The sequence below is a fragment of the Phocoena sinus genome, chromosome 10 (genome assembly GCF_008692025.1).
Source record: "Phocoena sinus isolate mPhoSin1 chromosome 10, mPhoSin1.pri, whole genome shotgun sequence".
NCBI lineage: Eukaryota > Metazoa > Chordata > Mammalia > Artiodactyla > Phocoenidae > Phocoena > Phocoena sinus.
This window is the reverse complement of record NC_045772.1, coordinates 65171491-65195672: the sequence shown is the minus strand read 5'-3', so window position 1 is coordinate 65195672 and position 24182 is coordinate 65171491. Positions and strand designations below refer to the sequence as shown.

The following is a 24182-nucleotide window of genomic DNA, read 5'->3' as shown; positions in this document are numbered from 1 at the left end:
TTAATTTTAGACAGAGCAGACTTCAAAGAAGAGTTACCAGGGTTGAAAAAGGGCATTGCATAATGTTAAAGGGCTCAATTCTCCAAGAAGATATAATAATTCTTAATGTCTATGTGCCTAACACACAGCATCAAACTGTTAGACCCAAACGGTCTACGAGGGATTCCAACTCGCCCAAGAACCGCCAAGAGTCGAGAGCCGCTGCAACACGCAAGAGGTTTATTAGGAGCCGATGCACCGGGGTTCCCTGAACCTCACACAGGAGGCCGATGGGGAACCCCTAAAAGCGGAATCACATACTTTTTATAGGTTTATTTACTCATAGGGCGGGTATATTCTCACAATGATTGGGTAAATGTGGTGACTTTTGAATTTATTGGCTTAGGAACTTTTGCCCCACCTTCTGGCCGTTACAGTTGTTCGTTCATTGTGGCGGTTAGGGCGTATACCTGTTACGGGCAACTGGAAAATTACCCGCTGGCTGGAAAGCCCCCGTCAACTGAAAAACTCCAAGAATGGTTTCGATAGGGAGAAGGAGTGGCACACGATAGGGAGAAGAATTGGTTTCGATAGGGAGAAGGAGTGGCGCAAGAGGTTGGTTTACGGGAACAAGTGAGGGGGTGGAAAGTCCCTAAAGGCCCCACATTCCCCCCTTTTGTTTTTTTGTAACTAATTTCAATCATGGAATTTCAGTTTCTTTTTGCGAGTTTTGGTATTGTTGCCTTAGCATTAAAACTTGTACCGTACTAATGCGTTCTCTAATAAAGGCTATCAGGCGATTCAGAATGCATGGTCCAAAAGTTAAGAGCAACAATAAAATAATGAGGGGCCCTAACAAGGTGGAAACTAAAGTAGTAAGCCAGGGAGATTTATCAAACCATGATTGAAACCATCCTTTTTTGATTTTCCCTTTCCTGTTGTCTTTTGTCCAGGCGCTCCCTAAGTTTGTCCATAGTTTTGGTAATAGCCCCAGAATGATCAATATAAAAACAGCATTTTTCTTTTAGTGCAGCACATAGTCCGCCCTTCTTAAGGAACAGCAGATCTAATCCCCTCCTGTTTTGCATTACCACCTCTGAAAGCGAGGTGAGGGATTCTTTTAACTGAGTTATGGAACTTTCTAACGCCCGGAGGTCGACATCTACTGCTTGTCTCAAGGCATCATAGTAGTGAGGTTGTTGAATGAGGGCTGTTGCACCTGTTCCTACCCCGGCTGCCATTCCTAGTCCTAGGAGTACAGCCAGGGTGAGGGTTATGGGCTCTCTCTTAAACCTTCTTTTGCCTTCGTATTCATAGTCAGTAGGGGTAACAAAGTTAAAGTTATAAGTCTGATGATCGCAGAAGCTTGAGCTTGAGCGGGTTGCTGGTCTTTTGGGCTCGCCATTCCGATGATGCAGATGCTGGTGCGGCCTTCACGTGTGAAGCGAGGATCCACGCAGCGATGCCGTCTACCTTTATAGCCGTGGGGGTGGTGAGCAGGACGATGTATGGTCCTTTCCACCGAGGCTCTAGAGTCTGGGTTCGGTGCCGACGGACGTACACGGAATCTCCAACTTGGAAGGGATGAGCCTCTGCTGGTGTTCCTGGTCGGTAAGCCTCTGCCAGCTGGGACCACACCTCCTTTTGGACCAACTGGAGTCCCAACAGCCTGGGCGACGAAGGCGGGACCATTATCTGATCCTATTACCTTTGGTGCCCCGAACCGGGGGAAAATTTCTTCTAAGATCTTTTTGGCCACCACAGTAGCTGTCTCCTTCTTCGTCGGGAAAGCTTCTACCCATCCTGAGAAGGTATCTATAAAAACTTCCTCTAGGAAACTGCTTCCGTCAGTAAACCAGGTAACGTCGGCGTTGGGGAGGGGCTGATCCATCAAGTCTGGTCTGCTACCGTGTGCTGCAGCCAGTACTTCCTGACAATCATGGATGACGGTAGTGCTTTCCAGGTCAGGGTCGGGTAACAAGGTGGCCGGGTTGAGTCCTGTGGCTGATGTAAACTTAATACGATCTGAGTTTAACAGCAGGGCTTGGTAATGAGTCATTCTGGCATTTGTTAGCCATCTGTCGGGTGGCTGGCGAATCACACTTTCTAATGCATGGGGGGCTGTTATCGTTAAGTTCTGCCCCAAAGTCAGTTTGTCAGCATCTTTGACCAAGGCGGCCACTGCGGCGATTATTTTTAAGCAGGCGGGCCATCCCGCTGCCACAGGATCCAATTTCTTTTATAGGTACGCAACCGGGCGATTCCAGGGGCCCAGTTTCTGAGTTAGTACTCCCTTTGCAATACCTTTATTCTCGGCCACGTACAGATGAAAAGGCTTAGTGATATCTGGTAGCCCCAAAGCTGGGGCTGATAGCAGGGCTCGTTTAATTTGGTCAAAGGCCCGTTGTTCTTTATCCCCCCAAGCAAAAGGGATGCCATTTTTGGTCAGAGGATATAGAGGGGCTGCTAATTCAGCAAACCCCGGAATCCATAGCCTACAAAATCCGGCCGTCCCCAAAAATTCTCTAACTTGTTTGGGACTCTTGGGGGCCGGTATCCAGGCAACAGTGTCTTTCCTGCTTTCCGAAAGCCATCTCTGTCCTCCTTTTAACAAGTACCCCAGGTAACTAACCTGTCGTTGACATATTTGTGCTTTCTTTGCTGAAGCCCGATATCCCAATGTTCCCAGTTCTGTTAACAGCCTCTCAGTTCCCTTGATGCAGTCCTCTTGGGTTTCAGCAGCTAAAAGAATATCATCGACATATTGAAGTAGAGTTACCTGGGGATTGGATTCTCTATAAGATGCCAAATCCTGGTGGAGAGCCTCATCAAAAATGGTGGGGGAGTTCTTGAATCCTTGTGGCAGGCGAGTCCATGTCAGCTGGCCTGACATCCCAGAGGCTGGATCCTTCCACTCGAAGGCAAAGTAAGGCTCTCGTAGGTCTTGTACCGGTCGGTAATTATTAGTTCCTGGCTTTTTAACTTCCGGGGTATTAAAGTCCCAATTCGGCCTGACGAGTGGAAAACCGGCATCAATCTCGTTAGGCAACTGGGTAGGTTGTCCATTGGCGCCTAACACATTCTTTCTAGCTTCCAGGAGAACTCGTTGTCTCTCCTCAGTTGTGAGGAGAGTCTGGAGGAGCTGTTGACAGTCATCCCAGGTGGGTTGGTGGGAGAAGACAAGAGACTATTAAAGCAGTAAGAGCCTGTGGGTTTTCAGAGAAAGTAGGGTTATGCATCTTCCAGTTATAAAGATCTGCAGAGGAAAAGGGCCAGTATTGAAGGGGCCTATTCCCGTGGTTATCGGGGGGGCCATATTCTCTAAGGGGTAAAGCAGTGGAATCCGGGGAAACAGCCCTCCTGCTTCTGGTGCCCGCCGAGGGACCCCCCCTTCCGCCATAACAGGTGGCCCTACTGATGCGGAGGGTTGTGAAGCTGGGGGTCCTAGGGGCGGCATGGGATTTAGGACCGGAGGATAAGGAGGTGGGGGATCTAAATGAAGCAAATCAGACTGCAGGTGAGGATATATCGCCTTTGGCGGGTCCGGGGCAGCAGGTGACTTTTCCGTGTCTGGGGTTTTCTTCAGGGCCAATATCTCCGATTGTGCTGGAGCGCATGCAGACGTGCCTGTTGAGGAAACAAAGGGCCGGACCCACGGAGGCGGGGAGAGAACTAGATCTTCCCAGACCAGAATATATGGTATCTGGTCTGGGTGTCCGTGGGGTCCTGTATTAAAGACCCTAGACTTGACTGGCCCGACCTTATCTAACAAAAAAGATCCTTCGGGTGGCCACCCTGTCTGAAATGTAGGCCACTCAGAGGTACACAGCGTTTGCCATTTTCCTTTCCTTACTTCTACTGAAAGGTTGTGGGCCCTAGCCCTAACTTCGGTCCAGTGGCTTAGGGTAAGAGAAAGAGGAGTCGTCATAGTTTGTCCCATTGTCGTCCGTCAAAAGAAAGATAATAGTACAGAAAAACAATAAAATTTCAAAAGACACACATTGATATTGCCGCCGCGAACTTAAAACTGAAACCAACTCAAATTCAGATGGCAGCTTATATAACCTGCCAGAACCAGATGAAGGGGAGACAAAATTTGTTTCTCCTTCCAGATGGACCACCAGGGCGTCCCCCGGGGCCCGTGGACACCAGCTATCGCACGTCTGCCTAGCCAGGAGTCCAATACAGATTTCACAGCAAGCCGGTTCGCACAGCTTTTTCCTAATGGCGGCTAGCAACAAACAAACGACAAACAAACAGACAATTAGGCTTAAGCCTACCTGATACCTCCGACTCCCGATGTTCTTGTGACCCGGGAGCGAGTGGGGATCCCGGACGAGCCCCCAAATGTTAGACCCAAACGGTCTACGAGGGATTCCAACTCGCCCAAGAACCGCCAAGAGTCGAGAGCCGCTGCAACATGCAAGAGGTTTATTAGGAGCTGATGCACCGGGGTTCCCTGAACCTCACACAGGAGGCCGATGGGGAACCCCTAAAAGCGGAATCACATACTTTTTATAGGTTTATTTACTCATAGGGCGGGTATATTCTCACAATGATTGGGTAAATGTGGTGACTTTTGAATTTATTGGCTTAGGAACTTTTGCCCCACCTTCTGGCCGTTACAGTTGTTCGTTCATTGTGGCGGTTAGGGCGTATACCTGTTACGGGCAACTGGAAAATTACCCGCTGGCTGGAAAGTCCCGGTCAACTGAAAAATTCCAAGAATGGTTTCGATAGGGAGAAGAATTGGTTTCGATAGGGAGAAGGAGTGGCACACGATAGGGAGAAGAATTGGTTTCGATAGGGAGAAGGAGTGGCGCAAGAGGTTGGTTTACGGGAACAAGTGAGGGGGTGGAAAGTCCCTAAAGGCGCCACACAAACTACATGAGGCAAAAACTGATAGCACTAAAAGGAGAAATAGATGAATTGACTATCAGAAATGGAGACTTCAGCATCTTTCAGGAGTGGACAGACGTAGCATACAGAAAATAAGTACAGACATAGTTAAACTCAATGCCATCAATGAACTGAATATTACTGACATCAACAATTCATCGAAAGATTGGTTCAAGATGGCGGAATAGAGGACATGCACTCACACCCTCTTACGAGACACCAGAATCACAACTAACTGCTGAACAGTCGATAGGAAGACATTGGGACTCACCAAAAAAGATACCCCACGTCCAAAGACAAAGGAGAGCCACAATGAGATGGTAGGAGGAGCACAGTCACAATAAAATCAAATCCCATAACCGCTGGGTGAATGACTCACAGACTGGACAACAATTATACCACAGAAGTCCACCACTGGAGTAAATGTTCTGAGCACCACATCAGGCTTCCCAACCTGGGGGTCTGGCAACGGGAAGAGGAATTCCCAGAGAATCAGACTTTGAAGTCTAGAGGTATTTGATTGCAGGACTTCAAAGGACTGGGGGAAACAGAGACTCCATTCTTGGAGGGCACACACAAAGTAGTGTGTGCACCAGGACCCAGGGGGAAGGAGAAGTGACCCCCACAGGAGACTGAACTAGACCTACCTGGTAGGGTTGGGGGGGTCTCCTGCAGAGATGGGGGGTGGCTGTGGCTCACCGTGGGGACAGGGACACTGGCAGCAGAATTTCTTGGAAATACTCCTTGGCATGAGCCCTCCTGGATAGCCCCACCAAAAAAGCCTATAGCCTCCAGTGCTGGGTTGCCTCAGGCCAAACAACCAACAGGGAGGAAACTCAGCCCCACCCATTAGCAGACAAGTGGATTAAAGTTTTACTGAGCTTTGCCCACCAAAGAAACACACCACCAGTCCCTCCCATCAGGAAGCTTGCACAAGCCTCTGAGACAGCCTCATCCACCAGAGGGCAGACAGCAGAAGCAAGAAGAACTACAATCCTGCAGTCTATGGAACAAAAACCACATTCACAGAAAGACAGATAAAATGAAAAGGCAGAGGACTATGTACCAGATGAAGGAACAAGATAAAACCCCAGAAAAACAACTAAATGTAGTGGAGATAGGCAACCTTCCAGAAAAAGAATTCAGAATAATGACAGGGAAGATGATCCAGGACCTCGGAAAAAGAATGGAGGCAAAGATCGAGAAGATGCAATAAATGTTTAACAAGGACCTAGAAGAATTAAAGAACGAACACCTAGAAGAATTAAAGAACAAACAAACAGAGATGAACAATACAATAACTGAAATGAAAAATACACTAGAAGGAATCAATAGCAGAATAACTGAGGCAGAAGAACGGATAAGTGACCTGGAAGGCAGAATGGTGGAATTCACTGCCGCGGAACAGAAGAAAGAAAAAAAAAATGAAAACAGCCAAAAAGACCTCTGGGACATTAAACACACCAACATTCGCATTATAGGGGTCCCAGAAGGAGAAGAGAGAGAGAAAGGACCCGAGAAAATATTTGAAGAGATTATAGTCAAAAACTTCCCTAACATGGGAAAGGAAATAGCCACCCAAGTCCAGGAAGCGCAGAGAGTCCCAGGCAGGATAAACCCAAGGAGAAACACGCCGAGACACATAGTAATCAAATTGACAAAAATTAAAGACAAAAATTATTAAAAGCAACAAGGGAACTCCCATAAGGTTAACAGCTGATTTCTCAGCAGAAACTCTACAAGCCACAGGCAGTGGCACGATATATTTAAAGTGATGAAAGGGAAGAACCTACAACCAAGATTACTCTACCCGGCAAGGGTCTCGTTCAGATTCGACGGAGAAATCAAAAACGTTACAGGCAACCAAAAGCTAACAGAATTCAGCACCACCAAACATCTCTACGACAAATGCTAAAGGAACTTCTCTAAGTGGTAAACACAAGAGAAGAAACGGACCTACAAAAACAAATCCAAAACAATTAAGAAAATGGTAATAGGAACATACATATCGATAATTACCTTAAATGTGAATGGATTAAGTGCTCCAACCAAAAGACACAGGCTTACTGAATGGATACAAAAACAAGACCTATATATATGCTGTCTACAAGAGACCCACTGAAGACCTAGGGACCCATACAGACTGAAAGTGAGGGGATAGAAAATGCAAATGGAAATCAAAAGAAATCTGGAGTAGCAATACTCATATCAGATAAAATAGACTTTAAAATAAAGAATGTTACAAGAGACAAGGAAGGCCACTACATAATGATCAAGGGATCAATCCAAGAAGGAGATAAAACAATTATAAATATATATGCACCAACATAGGAGCACATCAATACATAAGGCAAATGCTAACAGCTTTAAAAGAGGAAATTGACAGTAACACAATAATAGTGGGAGACTTTAACCAATGGACAGATCAGACAGAAAATTAATAAGGAAACACAAGCTTTAAATGACAAAATAGACCAGATAGATTTGATTGATGTTTATAGGACATTCCATCCGAAAACAGCAGATTAAAGTTTCTTCTCAAGTGTACACGGAACATTCTCCAGGATAGATCACATCTTGGGTCACAAATCAAGCCTTGGTAAATTTAAGAAAATTGGAATCGTATCAAGCATCTTTTCCGACCACAATGCTATGAGGTTAGAAATCAATTACCAGGAAAAAAGCGTAAAAAACAATTCATCCAACGACAGCCAAATATAAATTTTTCTCAGGGTCACATGATTCACCCATACATATTCATTCATACATTCATACATACATGATAACATATTTACCAAGCTAGACCACATTCTGGGCTATAAAAAACATCTTAACTAATTTAAAAGAACAGAAATTATACGATGGCTGGTTTCAGACCACAGTGGAATTAAACTAGAAATCAATAACAGAAAGATAACTGGAGAATCCCCCAATACTTGGAGATTAAACAACATACTTCTAAATAACGCATGAGTCAAAGAAAAAATCTCAAGGGAATTTAAATATATTTTGAACTAAATGAAAAACAACTTATTAAAATTTGTTAGATACAGAGAAAGCAGTGCTTAGAGGGAAATTTATAGCCTTGAATGTATATATCAGAAAAGAAGATGATCTAAATCTCTTATAGTTCCCTAAGTTTCCATCTTGGGAAACTATAGGTGAAGAGTAAATTAAATCCAGAGTAAGCAGGAAAAAAAAAAAAAACCAAAAGAATTAGAGCAGAAGTCAATAAAATTGAAAACAAGAAATCAACAGAGAAAATTAATGAAACCAAAAGCTGGTTCTTTGAAAAGATCAATAACGTTAATAAATCCCTAGCTAGGGTAACTAAGAAGAAAAGAAAGAGGACACAGATTACTAATACCCAAAATGAAAGCAGGGACATCACTACAGATGCCATGGAAATTAAAAGTATAATACGGGAATACGATGAACAACCCTATGCCTACAAGTTTGATAACCTAGATGGAAAGGACCGATCCCTTGAAAGACACAATCCGCCAAAATTCACACAAGGAGAAACAGATGATTTGAATATGCCTATATGTATTAAAGAAATGGAATTAATAATAATCTTCAAAAAAAGAAAGTGCCTTTTATGTACTTATTGGTTATTTGTATATTTACTTTAGATAAATGTCTTTTCAAACCCTTGCCCATTTTTTTAATATCACAATTTTATTTGATATTTCATTGAACAGAATATATATTTGAAATTAATAGACTTTATTTGTTAGAGAAGTTTTAGGCTTACAGAAAATTGAGCAGATTGCACAGAGAGTTTCCATATATCCTCTCTGTTTTCTCCTCAGTTTCCCCTATTATTAACATCTTACAGTGGTGTGGTATATTTGTTACAATTGTTGAACCAGTATTGATACATTATAATTGATTAAAGTTCATAGTTTACACTAGGGTTTACTCTTTGTGTTGTACAGTTCTATAACTTTTGACAGATACATAATGTCATGTATCCTCCATTAGAGTATCACACAGAATAGTTTCACTGCCCTAAGAATCCCTTGTGTTCTGCCTATCTATTGCTCCATCTCTACTCTGAGCCCTTGGCAACCACTGATCTTTTCACTGTCTTTATAGTTTCACTTTTTCCAGACTGTCATATAGTTGGAATCATACATACGTACGTAGCCTTTTCAGACTGGCTTATTTCACTAAGCAATTTGTATTTAAGCTTCCTCCATGTCTTTTCTTGGCTTGACGGGTCATTTTTTTTTTTTAATTGCAAGATTCCACTGTATGGATGTACCACAGTTTGATTATCCATTCACCTTTTGAGGGGCATTTTGGTCGCTTCCAGTTTCTGGCACTTATGAATAAAGCTGCTGTAAACACTCATGTGCAGGGTTTTGTATGGATATAGTTTTCAACTCATTTGTGTAAATATTTAGGAGTGTGATTGCTGGATCATATGGTAATACTATATTTAGCTTTGTAAGAAACTGCAAAACTATCTTTTAAAGTGACTGTACCATTTTGCATTTGCACCAACAAAGAATGAGAGTTCTTTGTTGCTCCACATTCTTGTCAGTATTTGGTATTGTCAGTTTTTTTTTTTTTTTTCATTCTAATAGATTGTAGTGGTGTCTCTGTTTTAATTTGTGGTTCCTAATGATATATGATGTTGAGCATCATTTTATATGCTTATTTGCCATCATCTGTCTTCTTTGGTGAGGTATCTGTTCAGATCTTTTGTCCATTTTTAAATTCCGTTATCTTTTTATTGTTGGGTTGCCAGAGTTACATATTCTCGATACGTGGTCCTTTATCAGATATATGATTTGCAAATATTTTCTCCCATTCCATGGGTTGTCTTTTCACTTTCTTTTTTTTTTTTTTATAAATTTATTTATTTGTTTGTTTGTTTTTATTTTTGGCTGTGTTGGGTTTTCTTTGCTGCGCGTGGGCTTTCTCTAGTTGCAGCGAGCGGGGGCTACTCTTCGTTGCGGTGTGCGGCCTTCTCATTGCGGTAGCTTCTCTTGTTGCGGAGCACGGGCTCTAGGCGCGCAGGCTTCAGTAGCTGTGGCGCACGGGCTTAGTTGCTCCGCGGTTTGTGGGATCTTCCCGGACCAGGGCTCAAACCCGTGTTCCCTGCATTGGCAGGCAGATTCTTAACCACTGCGCCACCAGGGAAGCCCCGTCTTTTCACTTTCTTGATGGTATCATTTGCAGTACAAAAGTTAATTTTGTGTAGTCACATGGTTTTATCTCCTAGTCACTTGCATTCTTATTGTTTGTAGAATGTTCAGGTGCAGAGACGAAAGAAAGCGAGAGGAAGGGCAGTAGAAACAGCAAGGAGATGAGAGATGACTGTGGAGAGGCATTGAAACAAGGCATGGGTGGAGCAGTGGAAAGAGTAAAGAGGATCTGAGTAAAGGTTGCACCTCTTGCTGTGGTAGTATTGGACCTATGTTCCCAGAATGGATTCTGTTTGCTTTGTAGCCCAACAGATATGCTTGGTTCACTATCAGAATCCTGCATCCGCTTCTAGTGCAGTCTTGAGAATGAGGCTATCAAGGCAGGGGTCTTGCCTCTTAGTACTCTCATTCCTAGGTAGCTTCTCCGTATTTTCTCTGAGAAAGGTACGTAAATGTAAAAGGAGTTTTTGAGGTCCCTCCATAGAAAATACCAGTGATCAATGTTCCTCAAGGGCAGGGATTCTGTTTCACTTGTCTTTTCATCTCTCAGAACCTAATACAAAACCTGGCACACAGACTTCCAATAAATGTTTGTTCAAAGAGTGATAGAGGTGGGAGACAATGGATAGGGCCAGAGAGGGAGGCTTATCATTGACTGTGGAGGATGTTTGAATGCAAGGAGTCTCAGGCAGCCCCCGCTCGGAAAAAAAGTGTCTCTGATGACAAGGGAAGTAACTAAATAAATTCTGATTCCCACTGTACACAGGAGCTGATGGCTCCCGAGATAGATGCGGGGACTCCAGAACCCTCTGCGGAGTGAAGAGACTAAGCCGGTGTCACATTTGAGCTGTGTTCTTAGCGTGAGGGGGAAGGGGAGGAGAAAAGCGACAAGGAGGAGGCGGAGCCTCCGGGCCAGCATCAGCTTAGTGGAGGCTGGAAAGGCTCTCCTCTTTCCCCTCCCCTGTTGCCTCCACCTGGCTCCTCCCCGTGTTCGCCAAGCTCCCCTCCCCCCCTTCCCCAAGGACAATCTGCAAGGAAGACCGGGCGGAGGAGAGCTGAGGCTGTAAGGCAAGAGGGGCCCTTGGGTAAAGAGCGAGGGGGAAAGCTGAGAGCGAGGTGGGAATGAACGTGCTGGGAGGAGGCGGTGGGGAGAACAGAAAGGAGCAGAAGGGAAAAAAAGAGGTGGCATAGCATCAGAAGAAGGGGCTGAGGCGGGGGATGGGTGAAGAATCCTAGCCCCTTCGCTCGGCTTGCGCGCACTGCCCCTTTGCCTGGAAATCACGGATGGGTGGGTGGTATTCGGACTTCGTGGCCCTCGGCTGCCCGACTCCTACCCTGGCACTCATCCAGTTGAAATCAGTGCACCTAGAATGCTGCCACTCCAGTATTTCTCCCTCCCGCGTGCTTATCTCCGCGCCTGTGATTTTATATATAGGTGTTAACATATCTGTTTCTACGTGTGTCACTGTTGATCTGTTTATTCATGAATCTGCTTGCATATCTGTGACTGGTGCTTCTATAACATAGAGATGCAGAAGAAGAATTTGAGCTGTATTTTGCCGGTCAGCACTCCTAACCTTCCCCGTTTATGATGAATTCTCTCCCTCACTGAAGCCTCTGTGGGTGGAAGATCCCTGTATGGGTTTCTGCCAGTGATGAGCTCCCAGAGTGGCTGAGAAGAAAAAAACTCAGGGAAAAAGGGATCAACATAGTACTCACATGTTTTGTTCTTTTCTTTCCAAAATTTTGCCTTCCTATTTGCCACCACTTAGTCTTTCTTTTTTTTGAGAACTGCAGAAATTTGCACAGGAACACTCTGGTTTAACTATTTAACTCTGGTTAAATAGGAGAGTGTTTCTATCTATGTGTGTTTGTATTCCTCTCACTGTTTGTCACTATCTTCTTTCTTAGGTCCCATTTGTATCTGTATGTGTTAGAAGTAGAGGGAATATAGAGGTACATCTGTATCCAAGCATATTTAAAAATTTTTCTATATTTGTGTGCATTTCCTGTTGTTTGTCAGTTCACTGATGCTTTCCATAAGAGTTTATTGAACTCCTGTTCTTATGTGCATAGACTTCTTTAGGCTTTGGTAGGCCGTGGGAGAGTTTAAAAAATGAACATTATCTACCCCCTAAGGAGTTTTCAGTCTAGTTGGGGAAATGACTTTAGCAATCATTAGTCTAGGTGTCTGCAAACTTTTTCTGTTAAAGGCCAGATAGTAAATGTTTTAGGCTTTGCAGGCTATCGGGTCTCTGTCACAATAATCTCTTCTGCACAAAAGCAGCCATAGATAATATGCGAAAGAATGTGAGTGGTATGAGCACTGAAATCTGGATTTCATATAATTTTCACATGTCATGGAATTGTTTTTTCCACCACTTAGAATGTAAAGACTTTTCTTAGTTTGCTGCCATACAAAAACATTAGAAGGGCTTGATTTGGCCCGTGGGCTGTAGTTTGCTGACTCCTTATCTAGTCCAACCTTTTCAGTAAGTAAGAAGCAATTAAACTATCGCATAAAGTAGTAATTAAGTGCTAAGTGAATGATCTGGTTTCAGACAATGTGTGATTAGAGGAGGTCCAGAAAGAAGCCCTCCTTGACCTGTGGTAATCAGTGAGGGCTTAATAGGTTTAACAGGGATGTGACTAGGACGGGCCTTAAATAATGGAGTAGGATATTGATCTGTGGAAAGAACCAGGGTGGCCTTCCGGACAAGTGATGCAGTGTGCACAGGCACAAAAGTGGGGAGGAACAAAGAAATGTTCAGGTGATAACGGAGCAGGGGATTCATGGGAGCAAAGGTTGAAACTCTAGGCAAGAGTTAGATCATGGAAGTTTGAATGCCAACCCAAAAAGTTTGGGTTTATCTGCCAGCACTGATTATATGTAGCATGTCTGTGAATCTGTGTTTGTTAACAGCACTATGTGTGTTTCTGTATGTTTTTCTTCATGAGTGTCTCATTGCATGTATTTTATTGGCATGTGTGTGGATCTGTATGTGGATGTGACCCATGTCTTTATCAGCAGCTACCCTGATTGCCCTGGGTTCACAGCAGAAACATGAGCTGTATTTAAAGGTCATCAGCTCCTGTTCGTGTGAATGAATCCTCCCTCCACCGAGGCCTCAGGGGCCTATGACCTTCCCATGGAGGTTTATTTTGTGTCTCAAATAGAGTGGAGAAGGGAAGCACAAGCAGAGGGAGACCAGCTATTGTAGTAAGGAATTCAGGTGGAAAGAGGCAATGAGGACAGAAAGGAAGAGAAGGATAAGGGAAGATAATAAGAAGGAAGAATAATAGGGTTTGGTAACCGTTTTGATTCTGAGAGTAAAGAGGAGATAAATTTAAAAAATAACAGATTTTAGCCCGGATAACTGGGAGAGTGATGGTTCCATTGGCATTTTTATGGATACGAAAGTAGGTCTTTTGTTTTCCTTTGAGAGAGAGAAGCCCTAAAGACAAAAATAGGAAGGTGTTCACATGTCACGTGTACATATCTGTGTATATGTGGCAGTGATTTTGTGTTACTCTTCCCATTTGATAGTATTTAGTGTGAGGAACAAGGCCTGAAGATAAAGGATCAAGAGATGCTTAGGAGGCAGAGACCCTGAGAGGGATGGGAAAAGCCAGAGAAAGTCCCTAACCACTCCTGAGCCTGAACCGTTATTTTGCCCGAGCTCCAATGTGCCTCTATAACCTCAAACTCCTGTTCTAGCTTAGCCCAATTCCATCACACCCGACCCTAATCTTCACCATAACCCACCCTGCCCTTGCTTTTCTGCTTCCACTTCGCTAGTTTTCAGTGCCCCAAGCCTCATCTGATTCCTATCCGCTGCAACAGCCCTTCCCTTCATTAAAAGGGAGGAATCTTTGAGGCTAACTTAACTTTTTCCTTTCTCACTTCTGTTCAGTCACCCACCCTTCTCCTTGACCTTAGCGCATTCTCCAGGTAGGCTCCAATTGGGGTGGGAGGCATTAGCGAGGATTTTTGCAGTCTTGGGCTTGATTTCTGTGACATTTCAGCTTGTCACTCTGTGGGGTGTGGCTCTCTTCTGGAGGAAGTCCAAAGATCCCAGGCTGCCAAGCTCAGACTCGGTGCAGTGGGAGAGCCTGACTGAGGTGGCTGTAGCCAGTCTAACAGAGCCATCACTCCCTGAGCTCATAGCACCTTGATCCCGCTGTGTCTTAACTGGCCATTCTCTTGAATTCTAGAGTGGATCATGACCCATGAAGAGCACCATGAAGCCAAAACCCTGGGGGTTGGCAAAGCCATCGCCGTGTTAACCTCCGGTGGCGATGCCCAAGGTAAGGAGGAGGGCCCAGCTTGGGGGGAGACGAAAGCCGTGGCTTGGAGGCTGCCTTGAATTTCCTCACTTCCCTAGCCTGTAGAACAGAACTATCCTCCTGAAGATCCTCCTGCTGTAGATTCACGCTGGAATATTGGGCTTCCCTAAAACTCCGTTAGATCTAAGTCCACAGTGCTTTTGGATTTCATTTGCTCTACTTTTATTTACTTAAGTCTCCATAAATCATCTTTCCAAGTTTCTCTGAAGATTTGGGACCATTTGGTCCTTTGGTACCTAGAAAACTGGTGTTTTCTCAAGCAACATTGGAAAGAAATAGACTAAAGAGATAAAATTGTTGAGGGGGCAGTAGGTGGATTCACTTCAAGTACGTTGGAAATGATGGGGAAGGGAGGAGATTTGGCATTGGTATTTGGTGGGCCCTAGTGAATCTTCAGGTACCAGTTCTGATGTCTGCAGAGCTCCTGCACTGTCCAGGGTTAGGTGCCTCACTCTTACAGCACAGTTCCTTCTACTAGGCACACTTCTGCGTCATTCTGTCATTCTCTGGCCTTTCTTCCCCTTCCATTCCTTTAACCCTTGAACAGACGGGAACAGCAGCAGTTAATCAGTACATATCCAAGGGGGTGGGGCAGAAAGCAAAGCCAGAGAGAACCCGTCTCTGGGTTGAGTCCAAGAAACCTAGGAGTCAGAAATATCAGGTATATGGAAAGATGAAGTGGCAGATAGGGGATGTGGTGTTTTTTTCTCAATTTATTATTTATTTATTTATTTTTACTGTTTTCCCTCTTTGATGTACGTTCTTGTATATCGTAATTTGTGATGTGTTGAAGAGAGGCAGAATTTCTTTGAAAGGGATACTAGGACATGGAGACTGTGATGAGGAAAAGAGAGAAAGAAGGGGATGTCAGCTAGCCTCCCCTTCCCTCTGCTCCACTCTCCCTAGGCTTTCCTAGACTTTGTGTCAAGCACCCACTTTGTTTAGTGCCCTGTCCTGTGTGTTGTGGGGAAGTTGATTTCCTTCGGGAACTTTAATGAGGAAAGATATCATACATTACTAGAATTCTTACGTAAGGCACATAAATAAAAATAATCAAGTGTGTCTTAACCAAGTAGAATCCACTTATGTAATGAAATGATAGGCGTTGGTTGGATTAACCAGGGAAAAGTTCATGAAAAAGATAGATTTCAAGAAACTGAACTCGTCATTTAAGTAAAGTGCTTAGAATAGTACATGATGCAATAAATGCATTACTAATTAAATAAAAAGTGAATTGTTGAGCATCTGCTGTGTGCCAAACAGGATGGTAGGCACTAAGGCTACATCAGTGGAAAAGTCACACACCATCTTTGCTCTTCTGACCCTTCTTATTAGTATATTGGTTAAGCTAGACTTTAAGTATATTTTAAACTAATGTTTATAACTGTGATGTATTATGAACAGGAGAACGCTCTAATGAGGAAACAGGAAGGAGGGCACAGAGGCCTGAGTTTAGGAATAGGAGCCAGATTAGGAATGCAGAGCCCTCCTGGAGGCTGTAGAGACTGCTGACCTGGCTTCTGTTGCTTCTCTCTCCTCTCCTGGAAAGAATCCCATGCCAATAATGAGTTCTTCAACAGGAACTCTGAGTGTTGATCCTAAAACCTTGGTAGGATGGCCTGTGGAATTGTATTGTCAGATTAGGGGAAGTGAGAGCCTGCTAAAAATTCCAGATGAAGCACACAGAGTTCTGCATTTATGAAAAAGTAGAGCTTCCTGGAAAGGGAAAGAGGTTAAAAAAAAAAAAAAAAAAAGGTCTAAGATTTAACATGGGTCCAAGAGCAGCAGAGCCCTCTCAGCTTCTGATCCTGAGCAGAGAGACCCTCTTATTCTAGAGATGCCCATCACCCACTTTAAGGGAAGGATCGTCTTCTGTGGAGGCAGGGGCTATTGATAAGCTCATTTCTGGAGGGCCCAACTGGACTGACACCTATGGGATTCTGTGACAGGCACAGTGTACCCAGGGAAACACCCCACTGTGAATCCCCATAACATCACAGGTGCATGTCAGTAGGGACTGAGAGTGGTAGAGGATGGAATTCTAGGGAGGAAGGAAGCAAAACAGAAAACTCAAAGTAGAGCTGAGAGGTCCCAACTGAGAGAGCAGCTCAAATGCAGAAGTGACCTTCCTGGAGATGGGTTTGAGGGGCCCTAGTTCTCACAGGGAAAGGGCACAGAAAGGTTTTTCCCTAGAGGCTGTGGGACACATGGGAAAGTGAGTTTGGGCTCTATAAGATCAAGAGGGGCCTCAGCTCTGTCATTCCCTGAACTTAGCAAGGCTAGTAACCTCTTAAAGTAGAAGAGTGGCCAGGAATCAGACATCCTGAACTCAGAAACTGGGCTGATTAGATACCAAATCCTAACTCCCTTTCCAGCCCAGAAGTGGTCCAGTCCTCTTAAAACCATGCTACATTTGGCCTTATGAAATCGGCATATTCTGCTGGAGAGGACCTCAGTCATCTACTCTACTCCTCTGTCTCCAGACAGGCAGTCCATTCCAAATGCATGTTTATCCTATTTTTAAAGGTTCACAGGAACAGGATTCTATTCCCTCTCTGGATTGCTGTTGTAGGATTTACAATTTTTAATTGCATATCCATCAGAAAGTATAATTCACATCTAACAAATATTTGCTCCTCATGTCCTTTATTTGTTATTTAATGTTCAGTTAGGGTAGAAAGAAACTTTTCAGCAAAAAGGTAGTGACCAAGTCATACATTGTTTCTTCTTCTATCTCATGTCATAGAGACCCATCACCCCTAGTTCTCCCTAAAGCCTCTTCCCAACAGGCTGTAATTGGAGACTCCAAAGTATGTGCGTCTGATCCTCTCCAGAGCCCCTCCTGGCTGTACCCAGAGTACCCACTGGATGGTGCCTGTAATCTTATCCTTCATCTTGCTTCTAATAAGTCAGACAGCTGCTCATAGAGGGTTATTTAGGGCAACATGGAGCAGCCAAAGACTGGCCTGGGACCAGAAGAGGCCAGTGATGTTAAGTAGGAGAGCCCAGAGAATTCCTGGGGGGGCTTCCCTGGTGGTGCAGTGGTTGGGGGTCCGCCTGCCGATGCAGGGGACATGGGTTCGTGCCCCGGTCCGGGAAGATCCCACATGCTGCGGAGCGGCTGGGCCCGTGAGCCATGGCCGCTGAACCTGCGCGTCTGGAGCCTGTGCTCCGCGGTAGGAGAGGCCACAACAGTGAGAGGCCCGCGAACTGCCAAAAAAAAAAAAAAAAAGAATTGCTGGGACTTTCTAGTGTAAGCTATCTATACAGCCCAGTCTGTGATTTCTAGGGAACTAGGGGTTTGAGACACAGGCACAGAGGCACAAAAGGGGTCCTAAAACTCGATTTCTAGGGAAACACTCAGATATCCAATTCAGAGGCAGGAAGGATGACCTCTGGAGGTTGATACGGTTGAAGTGAGAAGGCAGAGGGAGGAGAAAAGAGAATCTTCTTATGGGATTTCTCTTCTGCCCAATGGATTTGGATATTTCCTGTCCACCATCTGTTTGCTTTACACTTAAAACCTTTTACGTGATTTGTTTTCCTTAAATGTTTTCTCCCCTACTCTTGCTCACCTACGGAGCAGGAAACAGCATTCCAGCCTATATGTTTCAGAAGGTTTTTTCCTTACTTCTTAAGATTACAGATTTATACTCCGGGACTCCAGGTATCCGAAAGAGAATTCCATAGGCCTTGTGAAAGTCTAGAAAATAAATAAACAATAGTTTCGTATCTGTTCTGATCTTTTTAAGTTGAGTTTATTCATCTTTCCTAAAGCACTGATGGCTTTGTGTTGACTCTAACCTTTTCATACACACAGGCTTTTCCTAAAGCTTCTGAGAAGCCCCCTTCCTTTACAGATTTTTGTTTTGATTCGTTTAAGTCCTTCAATTAGACTTCTAGACTTCATGGGGCTTTGCCTTAGTGATGTCATAAGTAAGTTTTCTTTTTTTTTTTTTAACATCTTTATTGGAGTATAATTGCTTTACAATGGTGTGTTAGTTTCTGCTTTATAACAAAGTGAATCAGCTATACATATACATATATCCCCATGTCCCCTCCCTCTTGCGTCTCCCTCCCATCCTCCCTATCCCACCCCGCTAGGTCGTCACAAAGCACATAGCTGATCTCCCTGTGCTATGCGGCTGCTTCCCACTAGCTATCTATTTTACGTTTAGTAGTGTATATATGTCCATGCCACTCTCTTCACTTCGTCCCAGCTTACCCTTCCCCCTCCCTGTGTCCTCAAGTCCATTCTCTACGTCTGCGTCTTTATTCCTGTCCTGCCCCTAGGTTCTTCAGAACCTTCTTTTTTTCTTTTTTAAGATTCCATATATGTGTTAGCATACAGTATCTGTTTTTCTCTTTCTGACTTACTTCACTCTGTGTGAGGTAAGTTTTGACATCATTGCTCACCAATGACCTCTTGTTGGCAAGCCCAACCTTCTCGTCCTCACCTTAGATCAATTATCAGATGCATTTGGCAATGTTCCCACTTCTTAAAACTGTCTCCTTTGGCTTCCAAGACATTGCTAAGTCCTGGTTCTCCTCTTGCCTTTCTTGCTAGTTAATTTTCATCATGGAACCCCTGTTAGTTTTCATCATGTTAGTTTTAGTTTTAGTTTAATGTTAATTAGTGTTAGTGTTAGTTTTCATCATGGAACTCCTCTTTCTCTGCCCATTCCTTCAATGTTGGTTTTCCTCAGGGTTCCATTCCTTGCCCTTTTCCCGTCTAATTTTACGTATTTTCTTGAGGCAGTCTCTTCCAACTCCACATCGATGTTCCACAAGAACTTCAAACTCAACAGATCCAAATATAAATATATCACCCCTACCCCTACCTTCCCGAACCAAAAGCCGCCTCTGCTCAGTTAACCGCACCACCGTTTTCCCCGTGGCCTAAGCCAGTCACGGGACATCTCCTCCTTCCTCTCCAACACCTTGAAATCTAATCACATGGCCGATTAGATGGAAGTCCTGTTGCTTCTGTTTCCTAGGCGTCTCTTGTCCAATATCTCTGTTTTTTCCTAAATGCCACTCTCCCAGTCTAGGCCCTCATCGTTTTTGTCTAGGCTGCCATCTAACCCTAGTGTCACCTCTTTCATTCTGTCTTTCACATTGCTGCCAGAGTGATCTTTCTGATACTTAAATCTCATCATGTCCCACCGCTCTCAAAGTTCTTCAAAAATTCCCTGTTGCTTGCAACTTCTTTTTAAGGTTACAGACCCCTTTAAGAATCAAGTGAGGGACTTTCCTGGTGGTCCAGTGGTTAAGACTCCATAATTCTACTGAAGGGGCTGCAGGTTTGATCCCAGGTCCGGCGGGGAACTAGGATCCCACATGCCATGCGGTGCGGCCAAAAAAAAAAAAAAAATCAAATGAAAGTTGTGGACCTTCTCCCAAAAGAAATGCCTGTGCCCACAAAGCTTTTCATATAGTTTCATGGGGTTCATGGACTCCCTGAAACTATCACCCATGGATCCCCAGTCAAGCCCTGGCCTTCAGAATAAAAGCCAGACTTCCTCGCTGGGCACACAGGTGCCTGCCCATCTGTGTAGCTTCATCTCGCCATCATTTTACATTTTATTCTTTATAATACTGAATTTCCTAAGGTTATTTCTTGACCCTCACCTTTATTTGTGCTATTCTTCCTGTCTATAACACTCTCCCCAAATTCATCCACCTAGCAAAAAGATTTGAAAGGAAATTATCCTTTAGGCCTCAAGACAAATGCTGTGTTTTCTGTATCACCTTCACTGGCTTCCTCCTGGCAGCGTAGATGTTCCTTTTCCTTGTCCCCGCTGCACTTTGTATAAATCCCCTCCACATGGATCCAATTTGGAATAACACTATAATTCTTCCCAAGTCTTGAGGACCATTCCTGAGTCCTTTATCTTTGTATCCCCAGACTCTCTATCATTCCGTGATGCGTACCCAGTGCCTACATAGTGTCAGGAGCATGAGAGGTATTTAATAAATATTTGTTCAGCAAGTGAATGAACCTCCAATTTAATTTGGAGCTTGTCGCCATGTAATACCAACCTTTGTCGGCCTGCAAACAAACAAACCCCCAAAACAGACATTCTGGTCTTTTTGATTCTATTCCATTCCAGATAGCTTTGGATAATGCAATAGTTTGTTGTGGATTTTAGTCTGCTGCTGCAGACTTTTCCAGTTACTGACTTCTCTAGTGCTCGCTGGTATATGATATTTCCCCAGGCAGGGTTAAGGACCCTATGAATAGATTTTAGATTGAAACAAAAATGTGTAATGTATACAGGGGTATCTGAGGGAGGGTGATTAAAGTGGTTCGCAAGAAGCTGATCCATTACAGCATCACCTCCTCACATTACAAGGTAAGACAGGGTTACCAGGATCAAGACCCAGGAATGTCTCACCAGTGAGGCTGTGCTGAGCACAGTAAGCAGTGGCATCGTTTCTACTGTGGAGGTCTTCACAACCGTGTGTTGTGTGTTGAGACAGGTCAGCTCCTCCCCATACTCTTGGGAGAGAGTTCTTGTCATTGAGTAGCTACCAGGAGAAGGATAGTACTCACATGGGAAAAGGAGGAAAGGCTCTCCTCTCTGTTTCAGCCCTAATTGTTTCTCCCAGTGGAAACAGAATAATTGGCAGTGTGATTTGTAAGTTCCTCATACACATGTTACACACAGGGTCACAGGAGAAGATCAGTGCGGGAGAAGGAGAGCATAGAGTCTCCACAAATTCTGTCTGCACACTTGGTCACAACCTCTTCTGGTAGTTTGGGAGCCAGAGAATCTCAGTATGTGGTGTACACTGGAACATACACCAACTCAATGACACTAAAAAAAAGCTGTGTGTGTGTGGAGACTGGGAGAATCCACCAGCCAGTAATTGTGCTCAAGAACAGCTTGTGAATGGTCAGGTCACTGAGCCCCAGAGAGCCATGTCTTTGTCCTGAAAAGCCTATACAAGCTGGATACCTAGATTCAATGCAGAAGGCAAGGAAAAGCCTCGTACAGACATTGGGATCAGCATGGAGGTCAGCAGTGTTGGTTGAGACATTTAGGATTTGGATTAGAAGCTGAGCTCGTCCCAGCTCTGTGACCTCGACCTCTTTGAACTTCAGTTTCCAAATCTGTAGAATGGAGGCAACTCCAGAGCTGTGGATAGGATTAAATGAGTTGGCGATCGACAAGCATCTAGCAGCAGCTAACCCCACAATAAGCATTCAGGATTATTATCCCCCAGATTGCCCTGGCAAGGAAAGGTCTTAGGAAAGATGGGGTTTGGGGGGGAGGGGAGAGGAATGGAGGTAACTTGTGCTATATTAACATTGAATGAAGTAATTCAGTGTTAGTGGTGAGGCCAGAAGAATTGGATGAGAGGATTCTAGATTCAGAGAAAAGCCTTAGAAAAGGACTGTCTCAGATCCTAGAGTCCAGGGCTGCTTTTCTTAGGATAACCTCTCTCTGACACTTTCCTCCTTGCAGGTATGAATGCTGCTGTCAGGGCTGTGGTTCGAGTTGGCATCTATACTGGTGCCCGTGTCTTCTTTGTCCATGAGGTTGGTTCTCTGCTCTGCTTTCTTTGGTTTCTCTGGTTTCTCCTTCCCCTCCCCACCCTCTTTCCTTACCTCCCAGTTACGTTGCTGTGTCTGGTTAGTCTTGGTTCCCTGTCTTCACAAGTCACCCCTCCCCACTCGGGGCTCCAGTAATGATGGTGGGTCCCAGGGATCTGCAAGCTGGGTCCTCGTGTTGCCTATTCGATTTAAAGTAAGAAGTGGCTCTGTCCTCCCTTTACTTCCCCCAAGAGAAGAGAAGGTGAAATGCGTTAGTATTTCACAGCAAATTCAATACATCCAGAGACAGAGCCCTAGGAGGGACAGAGCCCTAGAGTCCCACTGTGTTTCTGCAGTTTGCCTTACTTTCTGAGGTTCTAAGTCCTCTTTGGTTCCCTCCTCTCCTTTTCCTCTCATCCTTTATCCACTCTTCTTTCCATAAGGTCTGTCTGCCTTTCTTCTCTCAAACATTATAGTCTCTTATCTTTTCAAGTCACATTTATCTCCCTTCCTCCTTCCAACATACCCTTCTTTTCTTCCTCCATTGTTGGTTATCAAAACCATCTGTCATCTAGTTCCCCTGGGAGGAAATGGGATGAACCAAAAATAAGAGGAATCAAGATCAAATATTAGGAAGGGCATTCCGATGTTTAGAGAGCGAGAGAAACTAGAAGAGGGTTTTGAAAAAGCTGACATCTCCTTCCTTGGACTGTGTTATTCTCAGGAGCACCCAGGCGTCAGTAATGGGAGGCGGGATGGGTGACTTGATTCTCAGAGAACCTCTTCCCAGGGACTTGGTCTTAATCCTGGGGGTTTGGGGGAAGCCTAGCAGAGGCTGAATGGGTGTAATGTACCCCACAGGGTTATCAAGGCCTGGTGGATGGTGGAGATAACATCAGGGAAGCCACCTGGGAGAGTGTTTCCATGATGCTTCAGCTGGTATGTTGCAGAGGATTCCTGTCCCGTGTTTGTCCTGTTCTTGTCTCACCCCTACTTGGATTGGGGCTCGTGGTTTCCTGAATTCCCTGCCATGTGGTTTGATAAGAAGGGATTCTGTGACCAGAGAGGGGCTATGTTTGTCCTTTACTCTTTACATTTGAAAACATCACCCTGGTTTCCTGGGGCGGGATGGAGGATTGGGGGTGTGATCACGGGACACTTTGCTCTTTATAGAAAGGTCAGAGGCAAGACTTGAGGAACTGGCACGTAACAGGTCCTGCTCTGGGGTCACAGGGAAGGTCAGGCCCTGAAAATAACCTCATCAGAGTACTGGAGCCAGAGCCAGAGTAGAGCTGAAGTTTGCCAGTCCTCATGTGATGGCGATGAGGTGACCTGATACCAAACCTTTTAAGGAAGGAAGGAAGTGAGAGAGCGTTTTAGAGTTTAAAGAAGAATCTAAGATGATTTCTATTGTATCCACAGCCCTTTTTGCTACTTTCTCTACGTCATTCTATACTCATCTTCTGATTTACTGAAAAATCTGCACATTACATTTGTATCCTCATTCTTTACCTCAATCCCCTAAAAAAAAATCCATGGGAAGAAATTTAATGAGCAGCACTTTGTGAAGGTTTTGTACAGGCAATGGTGCCTTCATAAAGTGGTCTGAGAACGAGCCAGGATTGCCCATCAATACCCCTGAAGTCATGGATGCCAGGAGTTCATATGATTTGTGAAAACCCTAAGTGTACTTTCCTCTCTTGGGGTGTCTACAAGCTCCTGGGGATTTAGGGCTTTCCATATTCAGAGCGGGTTTTTCCTGTGAATGCCTGGGTCTTGTGGCTCCTCCCACTAGCACACAGATCCCCAGGCGCAAAGGGGAAAGAGGATTAGCGGTGCCTTGTCCCTGTTGAAGTCACTGCTGCTGCTTCTTACACGTCTAAGATGAGAAAGATGGAGATTATTTCAGAAGCCTACAGACACGTGTGTATCCCTAGGTCTCTTTAGGACAGTCACAGTGACAAAGCCTTCAGTGGAATGGGCCCATCTTAGCAGTCTTCTAAGAAGTGTAGCAGAACATGGGAATGACCCTGTGATACTTCAGCCAGCGCCATCTCGCCTTCCTTTAGAAGGGGCCAGAAACAAAACAAAACAAAACAAAACAAAAACCAACTCAGTGAACTACAGGGAGGTTAAAAACAGGGAAAGCTCTGGGTAGGCCCACGCAAACCAAGCTGAAAACTAAGATAAAGTGAACAATCGTGAATGCAGTCAGAGGAGTTAGGCAGATGAAGTAGACACGTGTCTGAGGCAATCAA

At 44.5% G+C, this 24182-nt stretch overlaps 1 protein-coding gene across 6 annotated transcripts in view; it reads left to right on the top strand.

Annotated features, from left to right (window-relative positions):
* Positions 1 to 24182, top strand: part of PFKM (phosphofructokinase, muscle) — a 48300-nt gene that overhangs the window by 11736 nt on the left and 12382 nt on the right. For 3 of the 6 annotated variants that reach the window (XM_032644594.1, XM_032644591.1, XM_032644595.1), the window contains 3 exons: positions 14253 to 14345; positions 21857 to 21930; positions 22786 to 22863. In XM_032644594.1, coding sequence (XP_032500485.1) covers positions 14261 to 14345; positions 21857 to 21930; positions 22786 to 22863 — 237 coding nt within the window. In that variant the 5' untranslated portion in view covers positions 14253 to 14260. Of the gene's footprint in view, positions 1 to 10927; positions 11123 to 14252; positions 14346 to 21856; positions 21931 to 22785; positions 22864 to 24182 lie in introns of those variants that run through there. The other 3 variants (XM_032644592.1, XM_032644593.1, XM_032644596.1) reach the window with 3 other exon arrangements.